The 24,796-nt window shown below is 49.6% G+C and overlaps 2 protein-coding genes across 2 annotated transcripts; both read left to right on the top strand.

Annotated features, from left to right (window-relative positions):
• Window positions 1-1,192: 1,192 nt before the first annotated feature.
• Window positions 1,193-2,494, top strand: LOC119825091 (claudin-3). The gene has a single exon (XM_038345730.2). It carries the CDS (start codon window positions 1,455-1,457, stop codon window positions 2,112-2,114), a length of 660 nt encoding a protein of 219 aa, XP_038201658.1. The 5' UTR covers window positions 1,193-1,454; the 3' UTR covers window positions 2,115-2,494.
• Window positions 2,495-21,592: 19,098 nt separating this feature from the next.
• Window positions 21,593-24,264, top strand: Abhd11 (abhydrolase domain containing 11). Its single transcript, XM_038345486.1, has 6 exons — window positions 21,593-21,856; window positions 22,005-22,140; window positions 22,918-23,091; window positions 23,222-23,392; window positions 23,507-23,688; window positions 23,974-24,264. Exons 1-6 carry the CDS (start codon window positions 21,729-21,731, stop codon window positions 24,104-24,106), a joined length of 924 nt encoding a protein of 307 aa, XP_038201414.1. The 5' UTR covers window positions 21,593-21,728; the 3' UTR covers window positions 24,107-24,264.
• The last annotated feature ends 532 nt before the right edge of the window (window positions 24,265-24,796 follow it).

Consider the following 24,796-nt stretch of genomic DNA (forward strand, 5'->3'; position numbering starts at 1 on the left):
GTTTGTTTGAGTCAGGGTCTCCTGTGGTCCATTTGGCCTTGAATTCTCCAAGCAGCCAAGATGATCTTGAACTCCTGCCTCCCTCCATGTTCCCAAGTGCTGAAATTACAGGCATGGCACACTGTACAAAGATTTTTGTTTGTTTGTTTGTTTTGTCCTGGAACTCGCTCTGTAGACCAGGCTGGCCTGGAACTCACAGAGATCAGCCTGCCTCTGCCTCCCGAGTGCTGGAATTAAAGGCATGCGCCACCACCACCCAACTGTACAGGGCTTTTCATATGTGTCTTGTGTTTTATTTTGAGACACACTCTTTAGCCCACTCTAACCTTGAACTCAAAGCCATCTTCTTGCCTCTGCCTCAAGGATGAGCCAACACACCTGGCTTGACTTTTTCTTTTCTGTTCTGGACTGTATCAAATCTCTTTCCCACCTCACCTGGCACTTGCTCTGCCCCACCAAAGGAGAGATAACAAGACCCCACGAAGAGAATCTCAATGAGGAAAAGCAGCTTCTGGGTGAGGCAGTAATTGAGCTAAGTCTGCCATGGCCACATGAAGGGCCTGGACAAGAATTTAAACTCAACACCTGATTGGGGCGGGGGCTTCAGGTGGGCGGCCCTGGCTTCAGAGTCAAGTATCTCCAAATATAGACCTTGCTACCAGCCTGCATCTAACTACGCTCGGACAAGGCCAGCTATACTTGCCTCAAAGCTGGAGAGACCCAGAGCAGGTACAGCAATTCCGTCCACTTACAATGACAAACAGCCGCAGCCACGCCCCCACTGGGTCCTCCCAGTCCGGGCTGTCCAGAGGAGTTGGCCTCGCCCCCATCCTACGCCTCCCTCCCGCGCTGGAAAGGATGGAGGTGGGGAAAAGCAGATTATTATTGGTGATTTGCGCTTCAAAAAAAAAAAAAAAAAAAAAACCCAGAAGTGCCCCTCCCCCTCTGTATTTCTCAAGAGAATTCGTTGAGGATGAGGAGCTAGGAGAGGTTTGGAAAGGAGGGAGCGCAGAGGTCCCGGCCTTCCCTCGACATCACCCCCACCACTACCCCAGAACATTCGGATTCTGGCTGCTAAGTCCTTCCTCCCTTTGTGAAGGGGAGGGGGAGGACGGACGGGACTGAAAGGGACACACGTCACTGTCCCCTGGGCCAGGAGAGAGAGCTCCACCCTCCTCCTCTGGGCACCAGCTAAGTCCAACCCACCCCACCCCGAGCCAACCCAGTCTCAGCAGCCAGCCTCCTAAGCTACAGGCAGGTGCAGGGGCAGTCTCCGTGAGAGCCACGGGAGAGGAGCCGTTAGCGCGCCCCGTCCTTTGCCATCCACTCGTCGGTCCCGGCGACAGTCGTCCGTCAATCTTCGCACGGCAGTTGGTGCTCAGGTCCAGCGGCCTCGATCCCTCGTCTCCCAGCCCCCGGAGCTGCCCGGCAGAGCCGGTTCAAGTCCAGCAGCCATGTCCATGGGCCTGGAGATCACCGGCACGTCGCTGGCCGTGCTGGGCTGGCTGTGCAGCATCGTGTGCTGCGCTCTCCCCATGTGGCGCGTCTCGGCATTCATCGGTAGCAGCATCATCACGGCGCAGATCACCTGGGAGGGCCTGTGGATGAACTGCGTGGTGCAGAGCACCGGGCAGATGCAATGCAAGGTGTACGACTCGCTGCTGGCCCTGCCGCAGGACCTGCAGGCTGCCCGAGCCCTCATCGTGGTGTCCATCCTGATGGCCGCCTTCGGGCTCCTCGTGGCGCTCGTTGGCGCCCAGTGCACTAACTGCGTACAAGACGAGACGGCCAAAGCCAAGATCACCATCGGGGCGGGAGTTCTTTTCCTGTTGGCCTCTCTGCTCACCTTAGTACCCGTGTCCTGGTCGGCCAACACCATCATCAGGGATTTCTATAACCCACTGGTGCCTGAGGCCCAGAAGCGGGAGATGGGAGCCGGCCTGTACGTGGGCTGGGCAGCCGCCGCATTGCAGCTACTAGGGGGCGCCTTGCTCTGCTGCTCCTGCCCACCACGCGATAAGTACACGACCACCAAGGTCCTCTATTCTGCGCCGCGATCCACCGGGCCTGGCACCGGTACCGGCACCGCCTATGACCGCAAGGACTATGTCTGAGGGGCCGGGTGCACGCAGACCGCACCATCACCACTACCAGCAGCCGAAGCACCCCACCAGTCCAGCTTGCAGCCATGCGTCGGAGACCACACCACCTTCCAGATGGTTTCAGACGCCACGCAGTCTGCTTGCTTGACTGGAAGAGGACAGACAGCCTGGCGACCCCCCTCTTTCCTGGCTGCCACCTGACTGCCGGGCCTAGAAACCGTCCAACCCGTCTGGACAAAGAAACCACCCTTCCCGAGTACAGGACTGGGGTGGCCAACGCAGCTACTTGCCAGCCCCGTCCTTCCGCAGCCGGAAGGTTCACAGTGGGCAGAGACAGGCAACCATAAAACAGGCCTTTTCATATTTTTCAATAAAAACCTTTCATTTTTGCAGTTGCTGGAGCGTCCTTATCCTGAACGCCCCTACAGGCCACCACCTCCCTTGCCGGGAAGCTGCTGGGGAGTTTCCCTGGGATAGCCTTCGCCGTGGGCAGCGAGCTTAAAACAGCATACAGGTCCAGTAAGGAGAAAATGGGGGGTATATAGCTCACATGGTGGGTCTCTTGGGAGATATTCCGGGACTGACCTCAACAGAGCCTATAGCAAGACTTTTCTAGAGATCCAGCCAGAGGGCTTCTGAGGGGCATAGCCGGAGGAGGCAAGGGGTTCTTCTCCCGGATGTCCCAGTTGGTTTGAATTTGGAGCTTTGATCCATAGCCTTGCTCTGGGCTTTTGAGGTGACGGATGTGCAGGTTAAAGAAGTCCATTCTATACTGCGATTTTATATTTGGAGACGTCAAACAAAAAGACCTATTGTTTGGCTTGAATGCCTCACCAAAAGGACATCTAAGCGATGGGGGTGTGGCTCAGTAGTAGAGTTGTACAGCACACACGGGCTTGGGTTTCTTTCCTAGCACTGGGGGTGGAGGGACCGGAACTGAAAGGAACATTTGACAACTCTTCTGACCTAGAGGTGGAGAGATGAGGAAAAAAGCCACCTCACCATCTTCCCAGTGCGGGCAAAGGAGGGAGGGACCTAGCTTTAAACAATATTGAGAAGTGAGGTACTTGCTCTTGGAACAAGATAAAGGGAACTAGAACAGGAAGGGAAAACAGGTTCCTAGGTGGCCATGCTTTAAAACGGAGAGACTGTTTGGAAAGTGTAGGCAGAAACATCAGGACTTCAAGGTTATATTCTCTGCCACATATCACATATCAGTCTCTCTCTCTCTCTCTCTCTCTCTCTCTCTCTCTCTCTCTCTCTCTCTCTTTGTTCATTTGTTTTTTGAGGTAGGGTCTTTCTGTATAGCCCTGGTTGTCTAACTCATGTAGACCAGGCTGACCACTACACCTGGTTCATATAACAATTCCAAAGCCAGCCTGGGCTACATGAGTTGTCTCAAAAAAAAAAAAAAAATGGGCATGTTGGAGCACGTCTTTAATCCCAGCACTCTGGAGGCAGGAGGATCTCTGAGTTCTAGACCAACCTGGTCTGCATTCTAAACTAGCCAGAGCTGTATAAGGAAGCTTTGTCTCAACAAACAAACAAAAAACAGCAACAAAAGGTGAGAGAAACTTGGGTAAGACACTCACAGATGATAGAGGAACCCCATCTAGGGTGAGATGGTGGTATTCCGGGGCAGAACTGAGGGCGTTTAGGAAGTGGAATTCTCAGGACTCCAGGACCATTAGGGTGTCAGAGTGAGGGAACAAGAAGAATCTAAGATTGCCTCAACTTGAGCTGGGCGGTGGTGGTGCACAACTTTAACCCCAGGACTCAGGAGGCAGAGGCAGGCGGATCTCTAAGTTTGAGGCCAGCTTGGTCTACAGAGTGAGTCCCAGGGCTACACAGAGAAACCATGTATTGAAAACCCAAAATAAGGTACAATTAATATAGCCTCAGCTTTCAGCCTTAGACCATTGATAATGGAACAACTACCAAAACGGCAGCTCAAGTTCCTGGGAGGAAGCCAAGGGAGGCTCCATCTGAGTGCTAGAGTTGGTCACACGAGGAATGGCCAGGTAAGACGATCCAGGAAACAGGAAGGAGAATAAATGTACAGAGACCTTGTAAACCCAGGAGTCATTAACCTACGGCAGAAACCAGGGGGACAGTGAGCTCCTTCTAGAAACCAAAAGAAGAGTTTCAAGGTCGTGGGGATGGACAACGGTGTTTGCACAGGAGAAGGGACCTGATTTTAAATGGCACGGTGGCTATGAGTAGCCTATGCAAGAACGCTAGGGACAGGAATGGAGGGGAAAGTGAGTGGGGGTAAGAGTCTTCCCTGGGCACTTAGGCACCGTGAGCAAGTGGCATGCCTGAGAAAGGGTTCATGGGGAGGCTGGAGCAGGAGGATACTGAGCTATGCTGACCATCCTGATGATCTAGGAGGGAAAGAGGGTCACCTGGGTATTGGATCACAAACACTTGATACTGGGTTTGGGTTTGAGACAAGGTCTCGATCTGTAGTCCAGGGCTAGCCTCATGCTCATCTTAGCTAAGCATCCTAAGTAAACTGGTATTAGAGGCAGGTTCCGGTGTGCCCAGTGCCAAAAGATTGCTTAGGAGAACCACTCCAGAAAGTCCCCTCCTCTTCCCTAAGGAATGCCAGTGTGCTGGCATCAGGATGACCTAAGGAAGAGGAAATGGGTTGCTATTCATAGCAAATGCCCTAGTGTTGAGTTCATCCCTGATAAGATCCTAAAAGAGCAAGGAGAATGTAGCTGACTATCCCCAGCAGCTTCCCCTAGGGAAACCACTCTTCAATCCAGGAGGGGATAGACACCAGGACAGAGCAAGTGGCTGATGAGGAGAGCTTTGGGGCCAAGTATGTGCCATGACTGTAATCTCAGCTTGTAGGAGGTTGAGGCCGGAGGATTATGAGATCAAAGCCAGCCTGGACATCACAGTGAATTTGAGGGCAACCACGGTTACATGAGACCCTGTCTCAAATAAAAGAATAAACAGATGTTGGCTCAGTGAAAAAGTGGAGCTCTAAGAGTGGAGTCCTGGTTTTTATTGTATTTTTATTGGGTATGGATGGGGGGGGGGGGTACACTCATGCGCCAAGGTGCACATGTGGCAGTAGGAAGTCAGTTACGTTAGTGGAATCAGTTCTGTTGTCTTTTCCTGGGCTTCAAGGGCTGAATTCAGGTCGCCAAGCTTACTTGGATGTACATTTAACCCACCCTGTCTTGAAAAACCAAAAGAAAAGAGAAAGAAGGGCGCACTGGAGAGATGACCAAGCAGCTAGGAGCACAGACTGCTCTCACAGAGGACCCCAGCGCCAGCACCCACGGGTGGGAGCTCACACCTGTCGCTCCAGCTCCAAGGGCATCTGCTGCCCCTGTCTACTCAAACACACCCACTTATATGCACCCCCTCATGACAAAAAAAAATTGCAATGAGATAAATTGTTAATAAGAGAAGTGGAAGTATACAATTCTCTCCATTTAAACAAAACAAAAAAGTGGGGAAAAAACGCTGGCAGGGGTGACACACATCTTTAATCCCAGCACTTGGGAGGGAAAGGAAAGCAGCTCTCCAGGAGTTCAAGGTCAGTCTGGTCCACAAAGCAAGTTTCAGGACAGCCAGGTCTGTTGCACAGAAAAACCCTGTCTCAAAAAGCCAAAATAAAATAAAAGACAGCTGAGGGTGGAGTTCGGTGTTAGTTGGGATGTGGCTTAGCAGGAGAGCAATTGCCTAGCATTAGGTGAGGCCTTAGGTTCTGTTCTTAACACCATGAGGGGAGGGCAGGGGAGGCCTAGTGACACACAGCTAGTAATCCACTTACTTGTGAGGCAAAGACAGCAGAAGGCTCTTCACAAGTTCAAAGCCAGCCTGCTCTATAGAAGGACAATCTGTCTCAGATTTTTTTAAGAAAATTAAAAATCACCTTTAATCACAACACTCTAGAGGCAGAGGCAGGTAGATTCAGTGAGTTCAAGGGAAACCTACTTCAGCATAAGTGAATTCCAAGCCTGCCTAGGCTACATAGTGAGACCCTGTTTCAAAACAAACAAGCAAAAACCAACAAAAGACTATCCAGGTACCATGCTGGGCATATAGGGTCTTAATTAATGTGCATTTTGATCATTCATATTGTAGTACATCCGGGCCACACAGGAGCTTTAGAGACACAGGAGAGGTGGTTGCTGTTGGAGAAGCGGCCCCAGGTTTCTTCAGAGCTCCTCACCAGGCCATGCAGCCGAACTCTTGCCGCAGGCCACCTTGGTCTTGCCACACCAGTTTTAGCTCTTCCTGCTGCCCAGACCCAAAGCCAAGTGCTTCCTCAAACAATTGCAGTGTTTATTGTGGCTCTCTTGAGGTCTCCAGGAGGCTTCAGACAGTAACCTTTCTTTCTCTGCACCCTGCCAATCATCCAGGAAAGGTCACCTGAGCCAAGATGGTTGGGTTTTGCCAAGCTGGTGAGGAAGCAAACGAAGGAGGGGGCTCCTGGTGCCTGCTGAGGGTCCTTCTGCAGGACCTATGTACCTATTGCTCAGATCTATAATACAGGTGGGATTGTCCCACCTTCTGCAGGGCCTGAGTACCTGTGGCTCAGATCTGTAAGACAGGCGATAATGTCCCGGTTGTACTCTCTCTCTCTCTCTCTCTCTCTCTCTCTCTCTCCTCCTCTCTCTCTCCCCCTTTCCTCCCTCCCTCCCTCCCTCCCTCCCTCCCTCCCTCCCTCCCTCCCTCTCCCTCCCTTCCTCTCTCTCTCTCTCTCTCTCTCTCTCTCTCTCTCTCTCTCTCTCTCTCTCTCTCTCTCCATATTTTCCCTATTTAAAAAAAAATGCTGAGCAGTGGTCTCAGCACTCTGCAGAGCCAAGCAGGTCTCTGTGAATTCAAGGCCAGCCTCTTCTACAGAGTGAGTTCAAGGCCAGCCTCTTCTACAGAGTGAGTTCCAGGACAGCCAGGGCTACATAGCAAGACCCTGTCTGTAAAACAAAAACAAGAATTAACAACAAAAAAGTTTGCAGCGCTGTGCACAGCCCGTGCTTACAGATTTTGAGACAGGCTTTCTCACCGAACCTGGGGCTCTCCATTTCAGCTTGAGCCCCTGGAATTTACCTGTTTCCGTATCCCCTTCCCCCCCACAAAGCTGAGGTGTGGGTGTCCATCACCCACCACAGGGGCTAGGAATCTGAACTCGGGCTTTCAGAGCAGTCTCTTTACCCAGGAAACGGCCCCCAAGTTTGGTTTTCTGCGCTCCTTAAGGCATGAGGTCATGTAATTGCTGCATGCCTAGCTCTGAAAGTCATACACTTGTGCGCTGGTTGTGTAGCTCAGTGGTGGAGCATTTGCCTTGCTCTGTGAGACCCCATGCGGCCATTCCCAGCATTCCTAAAGTAAAATAAAATCAAGGCCAGTACTAGTAGCATAAAGATGCCACCCCAGGTACTTGGGAGGCGGAGGCAGGAGGATTGAAAGCTCAAGGACTACCCGGCCCACACAGAGCGAGTTCAATGCCAGTGCCAGTCTGCAGTCTGGAGAACTTTGTGACACCCTGTCTCAAAGTTAGAAAACTGAAAACAAAGACTTGGGGGTCCCGATTCAGTGGTATAGCAAGGTGGTCTACAATTCCCCAGGGAAGGGCCAGTGGGGGCTAAGACGTATTTGCCTGGCATGCTTGCGTCCCGGGTTTAAAACCCAGTCATGCAAATAAATAAATAAAATGAAACTGAAGGTCATCCTTGTCCTTAGCAGACTCTTAGTAAATATTTCTTTCTTTCTTTCTTTCTTTCTTTCTTTCTTTCTTTCTTCCTTCCTTCCTTCCTTCCTTCCTTCCTTCCTTCCTTTCTTTTTCAAAACAGAGTTTCTCTGTGTAATAGTCCTAGCTGTCCTGGAACTCACTCTTTAGACCAGACTTTCCTCAAACTCAGAGATCCGCCTGTCTCTGCCTCCTGAGTGCTGAGATTAAAGGCATGCGCCACCACCGCCTGGCATAAATACTTTCAGATGAATGAATAGTTGCTCGCTGGCTTAAAAGAAGCCCGTGAGTGGAACCACATGGCTTAAGGCATTTCAACACTTACAAATGACAGTCCCCAGACTTAGATGTGTGTGTGGAGGCCCGGAAATGGGAGCCTATTTCCACGTTGACCAAAGGTCAGAGAGTTGGAACTTACCTCTGTTCCTTCAAGGTTATTGTGTTTCTACCTCAAAACGTCCCACCTAGATTCAGACCAGAGAGTTCTGCCCTCTCAAAGTTATTGTCAATAGGTGTGGCTAATAGCCAGACCTTGTATTTCAGGAATAGAGAAGATGTGTTCCTACCCCAAACAAAAGTCTAAGGACCCAACTTAGGGTCCAGTTTTTTTATGGATTCCACTCAGGGAGTGGTTTGCCTGCAGAATGTTTTGGTCTAGGGTGTGTGCATGACTTGTTTTGTTCTAGCAACAGAATGTTTATAACTGTGGAAGTAGCCCTCGACCTTCAACTGGTCTGTTCATTTCCTTGTGTGTTAATGTAGTTTTTTATCTGACGCTTGCCTCTTGGGGTCAAGGGTATTTTAAGCAGTTGGAAATTAAATGCGGGCAAATTTCAGTACTCACTGGAACTCCCTCCTGATACTTTCCTGTATGACTCTCGGTTTTATTATTTTCATTCGCATCTTCATATTCTTTGCTATATTTCTAAATCCCCACGCCTCTACCCTGGCGAGAGGTATTTTTGTCAAGGCTGGTCCCCGAGAGATGTGTAATGACATTTTATGTAGTTCTTTGTAAGGTGGCTGTCTTAGGGTTTCTGCTGTTGTGAAGAGACACCATGACCATGACAACTCATATAAAGGAAAACATTTCATTGGGACTTGCTTACAATTCAGAAGTTTAGTCAATTATCATCAGGGCAGGAAGCATGGTGGCACACAGGCACAAATGGTGCTGAAGAGGTAGTTGAGAATTCTACAGCTGGATCTGCAGAAAGGAGAGAGAGAGAGAGAGAGAGAGAGAGAGAGAGAGAGAGAGAGGAGAGAGAGAGAGAGAGAGAGAGGAGACTGGATCTGGCTTGAGCATCTGAGACCTCTAAGTTCATCCCCAGTCAAAACCACACCTACTCCAACAAGGTCACATCTCCTAAGAGTGAAACTCCCTATGGGCCAATGGGGGCCATTTTCATACAAAGCACCACAGTGACCCTAGATGCTTCATTTTGCAGAGACAGTCGAAAACAATGAACTTCAGTCCTAAGTTTGGACCGCAAGTCCAACAAGTCAAGAGGGCTCAGCGGTTATAGAGGTTTATTCCTACCCTCCAAGCACAGGAGAAGCAGAGGCAGAAAGATCCCTGAAAGTACAGGGCTAGCCTGATCTATATACAGTGAGTCCCAAGCTAGCCAGGGCTAGGTAACAAGACCTTGTCTCCAAAAACTAAAAACAAAATAACAACAACAAAAGAGCTAGACATGGTGGTGCAAGCAATAACCCCAGCATTTAGAGGCAGAGCAAGAGGATTAGGAGTTTAAGGTCATCCTTGACTGCACAGTAAGTTCAAGGCCAACCTATGCTATTTGAAATCCCATCTCAAGAAAGCCAACAGCAGGGGACTGGTGAGATGCCTTGGTGGAAAGGGCACTTGCCATGCAAGCCCGACAACTTGAGTTCAATCCATGGAACCCACATAAATATGCAAGAGAATCAACTCCACCTCTACCCTCCATTCGTGTGTCATGGCATAAGTAACTACCTCTCACATACACACATCACATGTACATGTGTGCACATACATACAGAGAGAGGGCAAGAGAGATAAAAAGAGAGAGAGAGACTTTAAAAACAATGTCCAAAAGGAGAAGATAGGGAAGGGAAGGACAGGGGTAGGAGGGAAGAGAAGGGGAATGGATGGCTAAGGGTTGGGAGAGTTTAACAAATCTCGGAGGTCTGGTGTCCGGTCTGCCTGTCCTTCCCCAAAAGGGCTTCAGCTCTGGGACCACTGTAGGGTAAAAGGGCCAGCCAAAGAAACACACCCTGACCCTGAAACCAGAGTCAAAGAAACACACTCCGCCCTTGACAAACTGAGCACAAATCCAGCCAGTCCCCGAGCATGAAATCCAGCCAATCTCTGCATTTGTCCAAGCTCAGAAATCCAACCAATTTCCACCCTGAAAACCTTCACCCTGAAAAAGCTCCTGTAGGGAGACCCTCCCCTACCGGAACACAGTTATAGGCACAGCCTGACTTCCCTCCAGCACTTGCAAACACAAAGCCACCTTTCAGCTCCTCTAGCAGCCGCACATGCCCCCGAGGCCATGAGCATGTACCCAGAGCTCGGAAAATACAAAACAGGTCAACAGAGAAATATGGTCTGAGTTTGGAACAGATGGTGCTGATATCTACAGAGAAATGACTCAAGATGTGTGTGTGTGTGTGTGTGTGTGTGTGTGTGTGTGTGACCACAATGACAATCAAAGCCATCGGGAAATAAAAATTAACAGAGCTAGGAGGGAGTGGGTTGGAGAAAGAGGCATAAGGAAGGAAGAAATAGTTATGGTGCTCTGTGTGTGTGTGTGTGTGACCACAATGACAATCAGAGCCATCGGGAAATAAAAATTAACAGAGCTAGGAGGGAGTGGGTTGGAGAAAGAGGCATAAGGAAGGAAGAAATAGTTATGGTGCTGTGTGTGTGTGTGTGTGTGTGTGTGTGTGTGTGTGTGTGTGACCACAATGACAATCAGAGCCATCGGGAAATAAAAATTAACAGAGCTAGGAGGGATTGGGTTGGAGAAAGAGGCATAAGGAAGGAAGAAATAGTTATGATGCTCTCTGTGTGTGTGTGTGTTCATGTGGATGTGTTTATTGTGCATATGGAGGCCAGAAGTCAATATCAGACATCTTCCTTAATTGCTACCACCTTATTTTATTTTTAGTTTCTCTCTCTCTCTCTCTCTCTCTCTCTCTCTCTCTCTCTCTCTCTCTCTCTCTCTCTCTGTGTGTGTGTGTGTGTGTGTGTGTGTAGGGGAGTCCAGGGAACATTAGATTCCCTAGAGCTGGAGTTATGGGCCACTGTGAGCTACTTGTGGATTCTGGGAGACAAACTTAGCTCCTCTAGAAAAGCAACAAAAGTTCTGAACTTTTTTTTTCTCTTAACCTCTTAGTCACCTTATTTTTTGAGGCAAGATTTCTCAATAAGCCTGGAGCTCATCAATTCTGTCAGGCCAGATGGGATCCCAGGATCTGTCTGTCTCTAGCTTCCCAGGACTAGACTTAGAGAGACATACTGCCGTGCCCCACTTTTATGTGGATGATAGGGATCTGAACTCAGGTCCTCACAGTTCGGATATCAGCACTTCACCCAATGAATCAACTCCTAACCTCTCTATAAAGACTTTAAAAGCTGGGAGCTGAAGGGGTTGCTCAGCTGGTAAAGGCTAGGACAGTGGCTGCACACTTATAATCCCTTACTCAGAAAACTGAAGAAGATTGAGGGCAGGAGGTGGCTCAGCAGTTAGGAGCACCTGAGCTCCGAGCACCTGGCACTCTTTTTAGTTTTCCCAGACAGGGTTTCTCTGTGTAACATTTCTGGCTGTCCTGGAACTCACTTTGTAGTCCAGGCTGGCCTTGAACTCACTGTGATACACCTACTTGCCTCTGCTTCCCAAGTGCTGGGATTAAAGGTGAGTGCCACCACTGCCCAGCTCCCCTGTTACTCCTTCAGAGGCTCTGAGTTCAACTCCCAGTACTCACATGGTAGCTCACAACCATCCATAATGTCCCTTCCAGGGAATCCAACACCTTCTTTCAGGCTTCCATGGGTACCAGGCACATACATAGTACATCTGCAGGCATGCAAGTGAAACACTCATACACATATACATATAAAAATAAATATAAAATAAATACAAAAAAAGAGTTCCAGACCGTAAGCCTGTAATCCCATCATGGGGGAGGTTAAGGGCCATCCTTGGCAACATACCGAGTTCAAAGCCAACCTTGGCTACTTGAGAACCTGTCTTGAACAAGAGTCTGAGGTCTGAAGGGACTGCTGGAGTTGAGCTAAATGTGTTTTGCATAAGGAGGTGGGTACAAACTTTTAAGGACCTAGAGATGGAGTGTTACAGATTAACGCAATGCCTTGGGGGTGTTAAGGAACAAAGGATGGATTTGTGGTTAATCTTGACTGGGTTTAAAATCACCTTGGAGACACACCTCTAGACTTGTCCCTGAAGGTGTTTCCAGAGAGGTTTAACATAGTTGGGCGCACCCTTCCAGAATGTGGGCAGCACCATCCCAGGGACTGGGGTCTTGGATGGAACAGAAAGGAGAAAGTGAGCTGAGCACCAGCGTTCCTCTCTCTTTGCCACTTGACAGTGTTTGCAGTGTGCCCAGCTCCTGTGACCTTGTCTTCCTTGTCATGATGGACCATGTGCCCTTCTTCTTCTTCTCTTCTCCTTCTTCTCCTCTTCTTCTCCTTCTCCTTCGTCTCCTTTTTCTCCTTCTCCTTCTTCTAAGAGAGAGTTTAAAGTCAGCCTAAGGTCCACACGGAGACCCTGTCTCAAGCAAATAAATAAGAAGGAGTTGGATGTTCTGCTTGAGAGAGATGGATGACTTCACCATTGCCCATGGTATGCTGGCTTCTAGAACATTCTCTTCCACTGTAACCCAACTCACCTAATCAACACACCCCCAGGCTCCAGGTCTTTCCCTCTTCCATCTCTTTCGATTTGCTCTCAGGCGTTTCCAGGGTCAAGTCAGCTCCTTCGCTTTTGAAGCTTTTTGTTTTTTATTGTTCATTTTACTTTTTAATTTTTTTCAAACGTACTAGTTAGTATCTGCACCATCTAGGTTGATCTGGGCTTTTTCTTACATTCCAGACCTCTGCATGTAGTAGATCCTCAGCAAACAAAAGATTAGGCTATTAAAAGCAAAACCAAAACAACGAACAAACAAAATGAAGGCTCGGATGTGCAGGGCAGACAGGATTATAACCTTCGGGCTGCCATTTCTCAAGGGGAGTAGGTTGTTGAGTTTGAACAAACATAGACTTGGGTGTGCCTGCTGGGGTACACCTGTGATTCCGTTCTTGGGAGAGTGAGGAGGGAGGGCCATGAGCCTGACGGCTAAAATGAATTTTCAACTCGACAGGATCTAGAGTTATCTGGGAAACAAACCTCTGGTCTCTGAGGAAGTTTCTAGATTGGGTTAATTGAGGTGAAGAGACACACTTAATCGGCACAGCAGCGTCCCCTGGACTGGTATCCTGGGCCAAATAAAAAGGAGACATCTCTCTGTTTCCAGTCTGTGGATGCAGTGTGACCAGCTGCCTCACACTGCAGGGCAGTGACGTACTCACCATAACCAACTGTGCATTAGAACTGTGAAGGGCAATCAAACCTGCCTTCCTTAAACTGCTTTTGTTGGTTATTTGGCCACGGCCACAATAAAGTAACTAACACACCAGAGTAACGTGGTGACAAGCCACTTAAAAAAGCAAAAGCCAGGTTCACTAGTAGAGTACTTGAATGTTCGAAGCCTGGTTTTACTCCAAAGCCACAAAATAAATAAGGGGCTGGAGGGATGGGAACGAGATGGGGTGGGGGAGGAAAGGGGGAGACGGTGGGGGGGGGCGAGTCAGTGGGAAGGCGGTGGGAGGGGAGGAGGGAGGGGAAACTGCGGTCCAGATGTAAAATAAATGAATAATTTAATTAATAAAATATATATAAGGGGCTGGAGAGATGGCTCAGTGATCATTTAAGAGTGCTGGCTGCCCCTCCACAGGATCTGAGTTCTATTCCCAACGGCCATGTCAGGGGGCACAGGCCACCTGGAACTCCTGCTCCAGTTTCCAGTCCCCTTTGTTAGCCTCCGAGGACACTTGAGCACCGTGGCTCACACTCATACGTGCACATTTACATAAATAAAAATAACCTTTAAAAATAAATGAATAGGACTGGAGACATGGCTCAGTGGGTTAGAGTACTACTGGTTGCTCTTCCATACAACCTGGGTTCAATTCCCAGCAATCTGAAGAACTACATGAGACTCTGACTCAGCATGAATAAATAATCTAGTTATAGTTGTGTTAAGGCGCTGAAGAGATGGCTCATTGGTTAAGAGCTCTTGTTGTCCTTGCAGAGGACCCTGGTTCGGTACCCAACACCCACATGGTGACTCACAACCATCTGTAACTCCTCCGGAGTTAGGGATGTATGTGGTGCACAGACATACGTGCAGACAAAAAACAAAAACAAAAAACATAGACATAGAATAAAACAAGTAAAGCTTGAAAAAAAACTTCATTAGGGCTGGCGAAGGTTCCTGTCATGCAGTTAATGTATTTCAGAGTACTAACTCCGTGAGGGGTAGCGGGGTATTGAATAACGACCCAGGGGGATTACCACCCTACTGCGCCAACAGCCAGGCGGATTAAACCAGAGAATGTATATGGAAATCACCAACAGATTAATCAACCTAAATTCAGAATCTGGGGAGACGCCAGACTGATGGAGAAATGACCTCAGGTGGCCAGGTGGGAAGTCACACCTGGGCGCGTGGGGGGGGCGGACTGGGAGGACGAGCCCCACCGGGAACCTCCACGGCCCCCTAGGGAACCCCTAAACAAGCAACAATCCAGCTGACACCCCTGCCACACCCGGGCCAGCAGGCAGGAATTTGCCCCTGTGACCTCCCCAGGCACACTCCTGTCACTATGGAGACCGGCTTAGGGAACAAGCGGCCTGATTGTCCCTGCCCAGCAGGGCAGGTGAAACCCTGGGCACGTGACCGATACTGAGCCAGGTGCGGTTAAGAGGACACTTGCTGCCTCCAGCTTTAACCCGTTCAACGCCCGGCCGCCGCCGGGATGCAGTGTCTCTTGTCTCCCAGCCAGTCACACACACCTCTTTAGTCCCGGGTCCACAACCAGAAGGGCAGTGACGAAATTATGAGGGCCCTAGCCTAGGTGGAAGATGGAATCGGGGAAGGAATCCGGCCTGAGCCACACTAGTGACTCGAGCTGGGTAATTTCGTCTCCGTTTCTTTGTTTCCTCCCGGGTAAAATAAAGATACCCTGAGCAAGATGGCTCAGTGGTGACGACTTGAGTTTGAAACTTGGGACATATGTGGAAGGAGAGAACTGATCCCCACTTGTCCTCTGACCCCACATGCCGGTTTCACTCACACAGATAGACAATAAATTCAAAAATAGTAAATGATTGATAGATAGGTAGATACATAGATGCATAGATACAAAGATAGATGGGGGGGTGCTGGAGAGATGGCTCAGAGGTTAAGAGTCCAGGCTGACCTTCCAGAGGTCCTAAGTTCAATTCCCAGCAACCACATGGTGGCTCACACCTCACACCATCTGTAATGAGATCTGGTGCCCTCTTCTGTCCTGCAGGCAGAGCACTGTGTGCATAATAAATTAAAAGGGTAAAAAAAATGAAAAAAAGATAGATAGATAAATAGATGATAGATAGATAGATAGATGATAGATAGATAGATAGATAGATAATAGATAATAGATAGATAGATGATAGATAGATAGATGATAGATAGATAGATAGATAGATAGATAGATAGATGATAGAAAAAATAAGGATGAGGATCTCCTCAAGAGTATTATCGGGCTAGGAGCTATGTACCCTGAGCATACCTGAGTTGCTGGAAGCCAACCAACTTAAACCCCCTGACTGCCGGGCGGTGGTGGCGCACGCCTTTAATCCCAGCACTCGGGAGGCAGAGGCAGGCGGATCTCTGTGAGTTCGAGGCCAGCCTGGTCTACAAGAGCTAGGTCCAGGACAGGCTCTAAAAAAGCTGCAGAGAAACCCTGTCTTGAAAAACCAAAAAAAAAAAAAAGAAAGAAAGAAAGAAAGAAAGAAAAAGAAAAAAAGAAAACCCCCTGACTTGGCCAACTCTGAAATGACCCTTCCCCAACAGTCTACCCTCAGAGTCCTGCCTGCCCAGGTAGCTTTACCCCTCTTCTCTGCCCCCCCCCCCCACTTTCTCTGGAATGTTCCCCTGGGACCTTCAGACCAACTGGTTTTTCTGCTTGCCAGGCTCAGCCTAGAACAAGCCATGTGACCACAAAGTTTAGGGCCTGGGACTCCCTAAGTCCTCAAGGCCACTCCTGAGAGTAGATCTGGGCTATTTGGCTCTTGGGCATGTGGTCAAAGGTTGTGTGCCAGGTTGGGGTGAGCTGGCTAGACAAAAGGTTGGCTGGTCAGAAACTGTTTAACAGCAGTACCCTTTCCCAACAGAACTATGAGCCCTTTGACTCTGGGGGCTGGTGATCCAGCTCCATGGATAAAGGCGCTTGCTGCCAAGTCTAATGACCTGAGTTCAATCCCCGGAACCCAAGTGGAGAAAGCAGAGGACTGAGACTCCCTCAAGCTGTCTTCTGATCTCCACATGCATGTATGACACCTGTGTATCCACACACACAGAAAGATACACACAGACATACACTAAATAAAAATAAATAAATACATGTAAAAAAAGAAGTTAAAAAATACATTTAAGGGCCAGGTGGTGCACACCTTTAATTCCAGCACATGGGAGTCAAAGGGAAGCAGATATCTGTGAATTTGAGGCCAGCCTGGTCTACAGAGCTAGTAACAGGATAGCCAAGACTAAAACAAAGAAACCCTGTCTCTAAAAACAAAAACACAACCAACGACCAACCAACCAAGCAAACAGAAAACACAAAAGAAAGAAGGGGGCTGGAGAGATGGTTCAGTGGTTAAGAGCACTTGTTGCTCTTTCAGAGGAACCAGCTCTGATTACCAGCACCCACATGGTGGGCCACCACCACCTGTGCTCCAGGGACTCCAACACCCTCTTCTGGCCTCTGTGGCCAACACATGTGCACATGGCACACAGACATATATGCAGGCAAAATACCATCACACATAAAATAAAAGTAGATACATCTAAAAGCAAATTCAAGAAAAGGAAGATTTCAGCACTCAGGAGGCAGAGGCAGGAGGATCTCTGTGAGTTGGTCTACAGAGTGAGTTCCAGGATAGCTAAGGCTACACAGAGAAACCCTTGATCTGCTGTGCCCTCCCCCCCCCCCAAAAAAAGGTAAAGGAAAGAAAAAAGGAGACAGGCCTTTCCCAGCCCTTGAATCATATAGGGCTCAGGTGTTCCTGTCAAAGCCCTGATAACGCTCTGCACCCAACGAAGGTATTAGCCTGGTAAAGGTCCCTTGTGAGTTCAGGATAGAAAGGAACAGCTGTGGAGCTCCCTTCCACAGAGGGATTTAGGGAGTTGGTACACAGCCTGTTTCAGCCCTGCCCTGAAGGGGAGAGAAGGGGCCAATACATCTCTGGATAGTCTTAGTTAGCATCTGTCCTCTCCTGTTAGTGGACACTTGACCAGACACTCCTGAAACTCCATTTTTGGGTGTGCGTGTTGGGGGTGAGGCTAGAGTTTGAACCTCGGAAGTCATGAATACTTGGCAAGCACTCTACCACTGAGCTATGTTTTGGTTTTCATGAGACAGGGGTCTCTCCATGTAGCCCTGGTTATCCTGGAACTCACTGTATAGACCAGGCTGTTTGTCGCATGCATACAGTGCCCACGGAAGCCAGAAAAGAGCACTGGCTCCCGTGGAACTGGAGTCACAGTCGTGAGCTGCTGTGGGAATGGTTGGCAACAAACCCAGGTCCTCTGGAAGAACAGCCAGAGCCCTAAGCTGGTGGACCAGATGGTGGACCAGCCCCTCGGTGATTCTTCAGTAAAATCATATTTTTTTTTGTAGCAGATGAACAAAACATAGTTGGGTCCTCAGGGGACCCCTGGGTCAGGATGGACACCAGGAAGATATTGCTATAGAACCTCATATGGACAAACACTTGGCAAATATGGGCTAGAAATGATGAGTATCTGGGACGGTTGGAGACAGACAGTAGTTAACCTTGGTTCCTAAAAGATGTGTAAGACAGGGCGTAGGTTTGTTGACACAGATCTATAATTCCAGCTACTGATGGGGCTAGGTGAGAGGACACATGTTCAAGGCCAGTATGGGCTGCTGAGTAAGAATCCATCCCAGTAGGGCAGTGGTGGCACATGCCTTTAATCCCAGCACTTGAGGGGCAGAGGCAGGTGAATCTCTGTGAGTTTGAGGCCAGTCTGGTCTACAGAGCGAGCTCTCCAGGACATCCAGGGTTACACAGAGAACCCTATCCCCCTCTGCTGTCAAAAAAGAAGATCTTGTTTCAAAATAAAAAGTAAAAAAAAAAGGCTATGAGGCCCTAAATTCAATCCCCAGTACATCTCAGAATAAAAAGCTAAGGTGAGGGCTTGTTTGAGAGCAGTGGCTGCTCCTGTAGAGGACCCAGGTTTGAATCCCAGCACCCGCATGGTGGCTCACAATCGTAATTGCAGTCCCATTTTGGTACAAATGCCCTATTTTGTTACATTCAGGCAAACACATATACACATAACATAAAACAAAGCAAAAAAGAGATTTAAAGGTCATACACTCTCAAGGAAAAAAATCACATGTTCTCTATCAATAATATATGTACATCTGCAGACACATGTACATGTATGAGCAGGATAACACAAAAGAACAAGAAAGGCTCAACATAAGGGCATGAGGAAGGACTGAATGCAGATAAAAGACTCGGGTTTTTAAAGAAGATATAAAAATAATCTAGTTCTGAGTCTGTCATGGATTTTTTTTTGTTTTGGTGGTGAAGAAATGCGTAAAATATATTTGATACTGAAAGTATAAAATTGAATGTGAGGCTCCACGGCTCCTGTTTCAAATGCCTATTCTAGCCTAGAGACATTCGAGTTGCATGGACTTTGGGTCTTGCTAATTTTGGTATGTGATGCTTTTATTTATTTGCAAGATTTTTTAAATAATAAAGTTTATAAACAATTTAAAAATTGGGGCTAGAGAGATGGTTCAATGGTTAAGAGCACCAACTGCTTTTCCAAAGGACCCAGGTTCAGTTCCCAGCATCCACATGGGAGCTCACAACTGTCTTTAACTCCAAGATCTGACATCCTCACACAGACATACACGTAGGCAAAGCACCAATGTATATAAAATAAATACATTTAAAAATAATAATTTAAAAATTTTAAGTAGCTGGGCGGTGGTAGATTATGCCTTTAATCCCAGCATTTGGGAGGCAGAGGCAGACAGCTCTCTTTCAGTTTGAGGTCAGGCTGATCTGCAGAGTGAGTTCCAGGACAAGCTCTAAATACAGAGAAACCCTGTCTCAAAAAACAAAAACAAACAAACAGAAGTTTGAGGCTAGCCTGGGCTTTTAAAAAAAAATGAACAAAACCAAAACCAGTTGTCAGGTATGGTGGCGCACACCTTTAATCCCAGCACTGAGGAGACAGAAGCAGGTGGATCTCTGTGAGTTTGAGGCCAGCCTGGTCTACAGAGCAAGTTCCAGGGCGGTCAGAGCTATATAACAAAGAGACCCTGTCTCAAAAACAAACAAAAGGGGCTGGAGAGCTGTTGCAGCAGCTAAGAGCATGTGCTGCTCTTGCAGAGGACTGGAGGACGGCTCCCAACACCCACATAGTGACTCACAACCATCTCTCACCCCAGCTCCAGGGGAGCTTATGCCCTCTTCTGAACTCTGAGGATACAAGGTACAAACGCGGTACACATAACATAATGGCAAGCAAGAACACTCATACACATAAAGTAAAATAAATAAACCTCAGTGTGTGTGTGTGTGTGTGTCTGTGTGTCTGTGTGTGTCTGTGTAAAGGACTAGGCAACCAGCAGGTTGGAAGGCAGACAGCAGCACAAAAGAAGAACAAAAGAAAACTAAAATCCAACCGCTTGGTGTTTGGCTGTGAACTCTGGGAAGGAATCGATTGGAGGGCTTGAAGCGCTCTGGGAAACTTAACTTGAATAACAAGGAGTCCCGAGGTTCTCCAGATGTGTTTGCTATGACGAAAACAGCTCCGAACTGCTAAACGGTCGACCGTAGCAGAAGGGTCTGAAATTTAAAAACTCACATTCCCTAGACTATGAGGGGCAAAAGACAGGGACCCTGTTGGAAGTGATTTCAGCGCGGAATAGGGTGCGCTCTGGGGGTGGGAGGATTGCCACTCTCTGCTGGTAAATTGCTAGTCCCGGCCCTTTCTTGCTCTTTTTGTTTTGTTTTGGGTTTTTTTTTTGGGGGGGTTGTTTGTTTTAGACAGTTTCTCTGTGTAGTTATGGCTGTCCTATATACACCAGTCTGGCTTTGAACTCTCACAGAAAACCGCTTGCCTCTGTTTCTCAGGGCTGGGTTTAAAGGTGTGAGCCACCTCGCCCAGTCCTGAGCCATTTCTATTCAGTGCTGTAACTACGGTAACTACGGTACAAATCCCTGGCCAAGGGTTTGATCCTGGTCTTCCAAATAGACCTGCATCAGAAACGAAAGACTGGACCAAGACTCTGGTTCTGCCTGTTGGACCAATATTTTGTCCTTTCTGTACTTCAATTTACCAATTCAAGAAAAAGTGATCTCGAGAGCTTCTTCTAGCTTTTTCTTGAGGGGACTTCAGAAAACAAAGCATTCATGGTCTGGGGAGCCTGGCAGGAGCTGTGGAGCACGGCGCCACCAAGCTTGCGGGAGCTGGGACAAGAGCCACTCCTGGCGCCTACTGCTATTGCCGGAGGCATAGAGGGCACGGCATCTGCCCAGGGCGGTGCCTGAGGAGGGAGGAGCAGGCTTTGTGGGGTCTGCTAGAGAGCCGAGAAAGGAGGTCCTCAGTTTGCAAGGGACACGCCCTACGGTTGTTCCTAGAACCTCTAGTTAATGTGAGAGAACGCTAGCAGACTAAGCGCCATTTAAAGGTTGAGGCGTGGTCTACGACGTAGCCAATGAGCTCCGGGAGGTGCGCACAGACCGGCCAGGATTACGTAATGGTGCAAGGCTCCGCCGCCCAGGGCGGGGCCAAGGAGCCAAGTTACTGGCAGTGTTTTAAGGGTTTGAAAAAAAAATCAAGCAAGGGACCGCCCAGGTTTTCTTGTCACTCCGCCCACAATAGAGCGTGACCAAGGAAACAGCTCACAGAGGCAGGGAAGATGGAAATTACTTAATGATGCAAGGGGTGGTTCCAGAGTCCCTGGTGCCTCCGCCCCGAGTGTGGTCAAGGAGTGTCTTTCCAGGGTCTCCGACGATTGAGTGATGGTACAAAGAACAGGCCAATGGGGTGATCGCCCCAGGGCGTGGCAGGGGCTCACAGGTTTTAAGAGTATTGTGTAATGCCCAAGAGGCTGGCCAATCCCATGTGACACCGCCCTGGTCCTGACAAGGATCTCGTCCCTAAGCGCCTCGTAGGGTCTGCAGGAATCGAGTAATTGTACAAGCGGGGCGGGCTTAGTGTTGGATGGCTACGCCCAGCGCGTAACCAAGGCAGCTAGTCCTCCAGACCAGGTTCAGAATGGCTGCAAGAATTGCGTAATATGCAAGGGCCAGCTCTCCTTGAGGCTCCTCCCAGGGCGTGGCCAAGAAACGCCTGCGTCGGGCAATTGTGCAACGAGGGGGATGGACTGCGCTGCGGGGTTACGTTAAGTCACGTGATCTAGAGTGGCGCTTCGACGGGGGCAGGAAAATAGGCCGTGCCCTAGTTGGAAAAGGGCAGGGTTTTCTGGGAGGCGGAGCGTGCGCAGGACAATCCCTAGGAAGCACACGCTACAGGCCGTAAGTGTGGGCATGCTCCGCTGGGCGCGAGCGTGGAGGGTCCCCCGTGGGAAGCTTGGTGCCTTTTCTCCCAGATGCTCGGCGTTGCCTGTCGCCTTCAGTAGCAGCCGCAGTAGAGGACTAGGAAACGCCGAAACGAGGTCAGTCAAGGACACCCGGAGGGTGGGACTCCGCTGGTCCTCTTCGCACGCGGCCCGGCTGGCCTTGCCCCCTTGGCCCCGCCCCCTTGGCCTTGCCCCTTCCCTCCTTCACCCTCCCCTTTTCTCCATGGTGGCCCCCACTTTCTAGGCCGCTGCCGCTCTCCTATAACCTTCTAGATGGAGAGGCGACACTCCCAGCCATCGTCTTTTTGCATGGACTCTTCGGCAGCAAAACCAACTTCAACTCCATCGCCAAGGCGATGGTCCAAAGAACCGGCAGGAGGGTGAGCTTCCGGGCGGGGTGGGGCATGGGTGGGCGGGGCCTAAGGGGAAAGTCTTAAGATTGTGGACCTAGCTTCAGAGACTGGACTCCTGCTGATAAGTTGAAAGTTTCAGTGCACAGTCACCCGGAAAACACCTTCGAAGAGGCCGGGTCTGCAAGGTGCCTTCTAGTTCGTCCATTTATGTTACAGCGCTCCACCTGTCCCTGTGTCAGGTCCCAAAGAAACTCAGGTCACGTGACTATTTGTGGTGCCTATTACCATACCGAAGAGCATGCTGGCTGCCAAGCTCCCTCAGTACCAGTGGCTCCTCCACCCCAACCTCTAACATAAACTTGTCCAGCCCAGGGGTTTCCCTTTCCTTCCCCCAGCTTCTCTTTTCTATATAACCCAGTAATTTCAGCCACGTGCTCTCTTGGTTCTCTTGGTCTGAGGCTCTTCTCTTTACCCGAATACCCACTCCCCTCCATACCTAAAATTGGGATTTGACCAACACATGTACACCATGGCATACGCGCATGCACACACACACACACTTAGATACATACATTTATATGTATATAGTAAAATCAAGGAATAAGTTGGATAGCAACTAAAGAAGCCATTCAAGAGTGACCTCTGGCCTCTGCGTGCACATGAAAATGTACACACATGCTTATACACAAACCCAGTTGTGTCCCCAGACTCATCTCCCTAGCTGCTTCATAGTTTCCCGGACTTTTCACTGTCTATAATCAGTGTACCACCATTCCTGTATTCCTATTTCACCCCACACTCCAGGTGTTGACAGTGGATGCTCGGAACCATGGTGACAGTCCCCACAATCCAGATGCAAGCTACGAGGCCATGAGTCAGGACCTTCAGGTCCTCCTGCCACAGCTGGGCCTGGTGCCCTGTGTCCTCGTTGGCCACAGCATGGGAGGAAAGACAGCCATGCTGCTGGCACTGCAGAGGGTGAGCTGCGTCCGTCTGGGTCCTCTTAATGCACCGGAAGCGCCCAACTGATAATCTGGGACACATCTGTGCTTTGGGTGGCCAGGCTCCAGCGACCCAGCTGGAGACTCAGGGAGATCCTATCTCATAGCCAGATGTTGTGGAGCGATTGGTTGCTGTAGACATAAGCCCAGTAGGAACCACACCTGGATCATATCTAGGAGGCTACATAGCAGCCATGAAGGCCGCTGAGATCCCGGAGAAGGTGCCGCACTCCCAGGCCCGAAAACTGGTAGATGAACAACTTAGCGCCACTGTCAAGGTGATACATGCTACCCCCTTCTCACCCCCATGGTGTAGACTAAGACACATGTGGAGGGGAGAGTGGTGGGTGGGTCTCACAGAGAGCCCCTCACAACTGCTTGACCCACCGCAGGACCCAGCCATTCGGAGGTTCCTGCTCACTAACCTGGTGGAGGTAGACGGGCGGTTCTCTTGGAGAGTGAACTTGGAGACTTTAGCTCAGCACCTGGACAAGATTCTGACCTTCCCACAGCAACTTGAATCCTACTCGGGGCCAACTCTCTTTCTGATTGGTGGAAATTCTAGATATGTACAGTAAGTCATTGTAGGGGCAGAGGAAGGGGTGTGCCTTACCACCAGCTATGGGATCTGCTTGGGTCAGGGAGGGCTTGAGTGTGGGCATGGGGTATCTGGGAACCTGGCAACAATACCACTGGGTACATAGGCTCCTGCAACTCTCATTCTCTCCTGTTCTCTCTCTCTCTCTCTCTCTCTCTCTCTCTCTCTCTCTCTCTCTCTCTCTCTCTCTCTCTCTCTCTCTCTCTCTCTCTCTGTCTCTCTGTCTCTCTTGTCCTGGTTTGACCTCACTATGGTGGCCAGACCCAGCCACCACTCAGAGATTAGGCGTCTCTTTCCTCAAGCCCAGATTCAGACCGTGCCTAATGCTGGCCACTGGGTCCACAGTGACAAACCCCAAGACTTCATGGATGCCATCAGCAGCTTCTTGGCCTAAGAAATAGCTCCTTGAAAGAGCAGAGACAGGGAACTCTAGGCTGGCATCCTTGCAGCCGGCCGCCTGCTTCTGCAGAGACCAATTCAGGTGGGCACCGAGAGGGCCCAGAGGTACAGAGGTCGTCCAACCCTTTAATGAATAAAGGCAGTTCTCTTAAAGTTCTGGGATCCGTTTTCACCACCATCGTCCCCACTGACTCCGCGAGAGGTGCATCCGGGAGTTCCTGCCGGCGCTTGTGTTCGCTTGGGTCCCCAGAGCGCCCCTGGACTCTCCCTGCAACTGACTCTGTACTCTCTCTCGAACCATCTGCTGCATGTCTTCCTGGGACAGGAGAGAGCAGGTTCAAGGCCGTCCCTGGGGACTAAGGGGCATCTTCCAAACCTCCCAAGTCAGAGGCCCCACCGTACCTCCCAGGCCTCCACTTCCTGCTTCAGCCTCAGTTTCTCCTGCAGGGCTTCCAGCAGCTGAGCCTCCACTGTGCGCAATCTCTCTCTGCAGGAGTCCAGCTCAGCTTCCACTGCGCGTTTCCTGCAGGCGGCAGGGACAGCAGCAGGATGTCTGGAGTCCCTTTCCTCTCCTGTAGCAGGAGTGAGTCCCCCCACAACCCCATCTGTGGTTTCTCTCACTTAGCAATGGCTTCATCCCGCTCCAACAGGGCTTGCTCCAGGGAAGGCTCTGCCCGGGTGTCCC

Source organism: Arvicola amphibius, chromosome 10 (genome assembly GCF_903992535.2).
Source record: "Arvicola amphibius chromosome 10, mArvAmp1.2, whole genome shotgun sequence".
NCBI lineage: Eukaryota > Metazoa > Chordata > Mammalia > Rodentia > Cricetidae > Arvicola > Arvicola amphibius.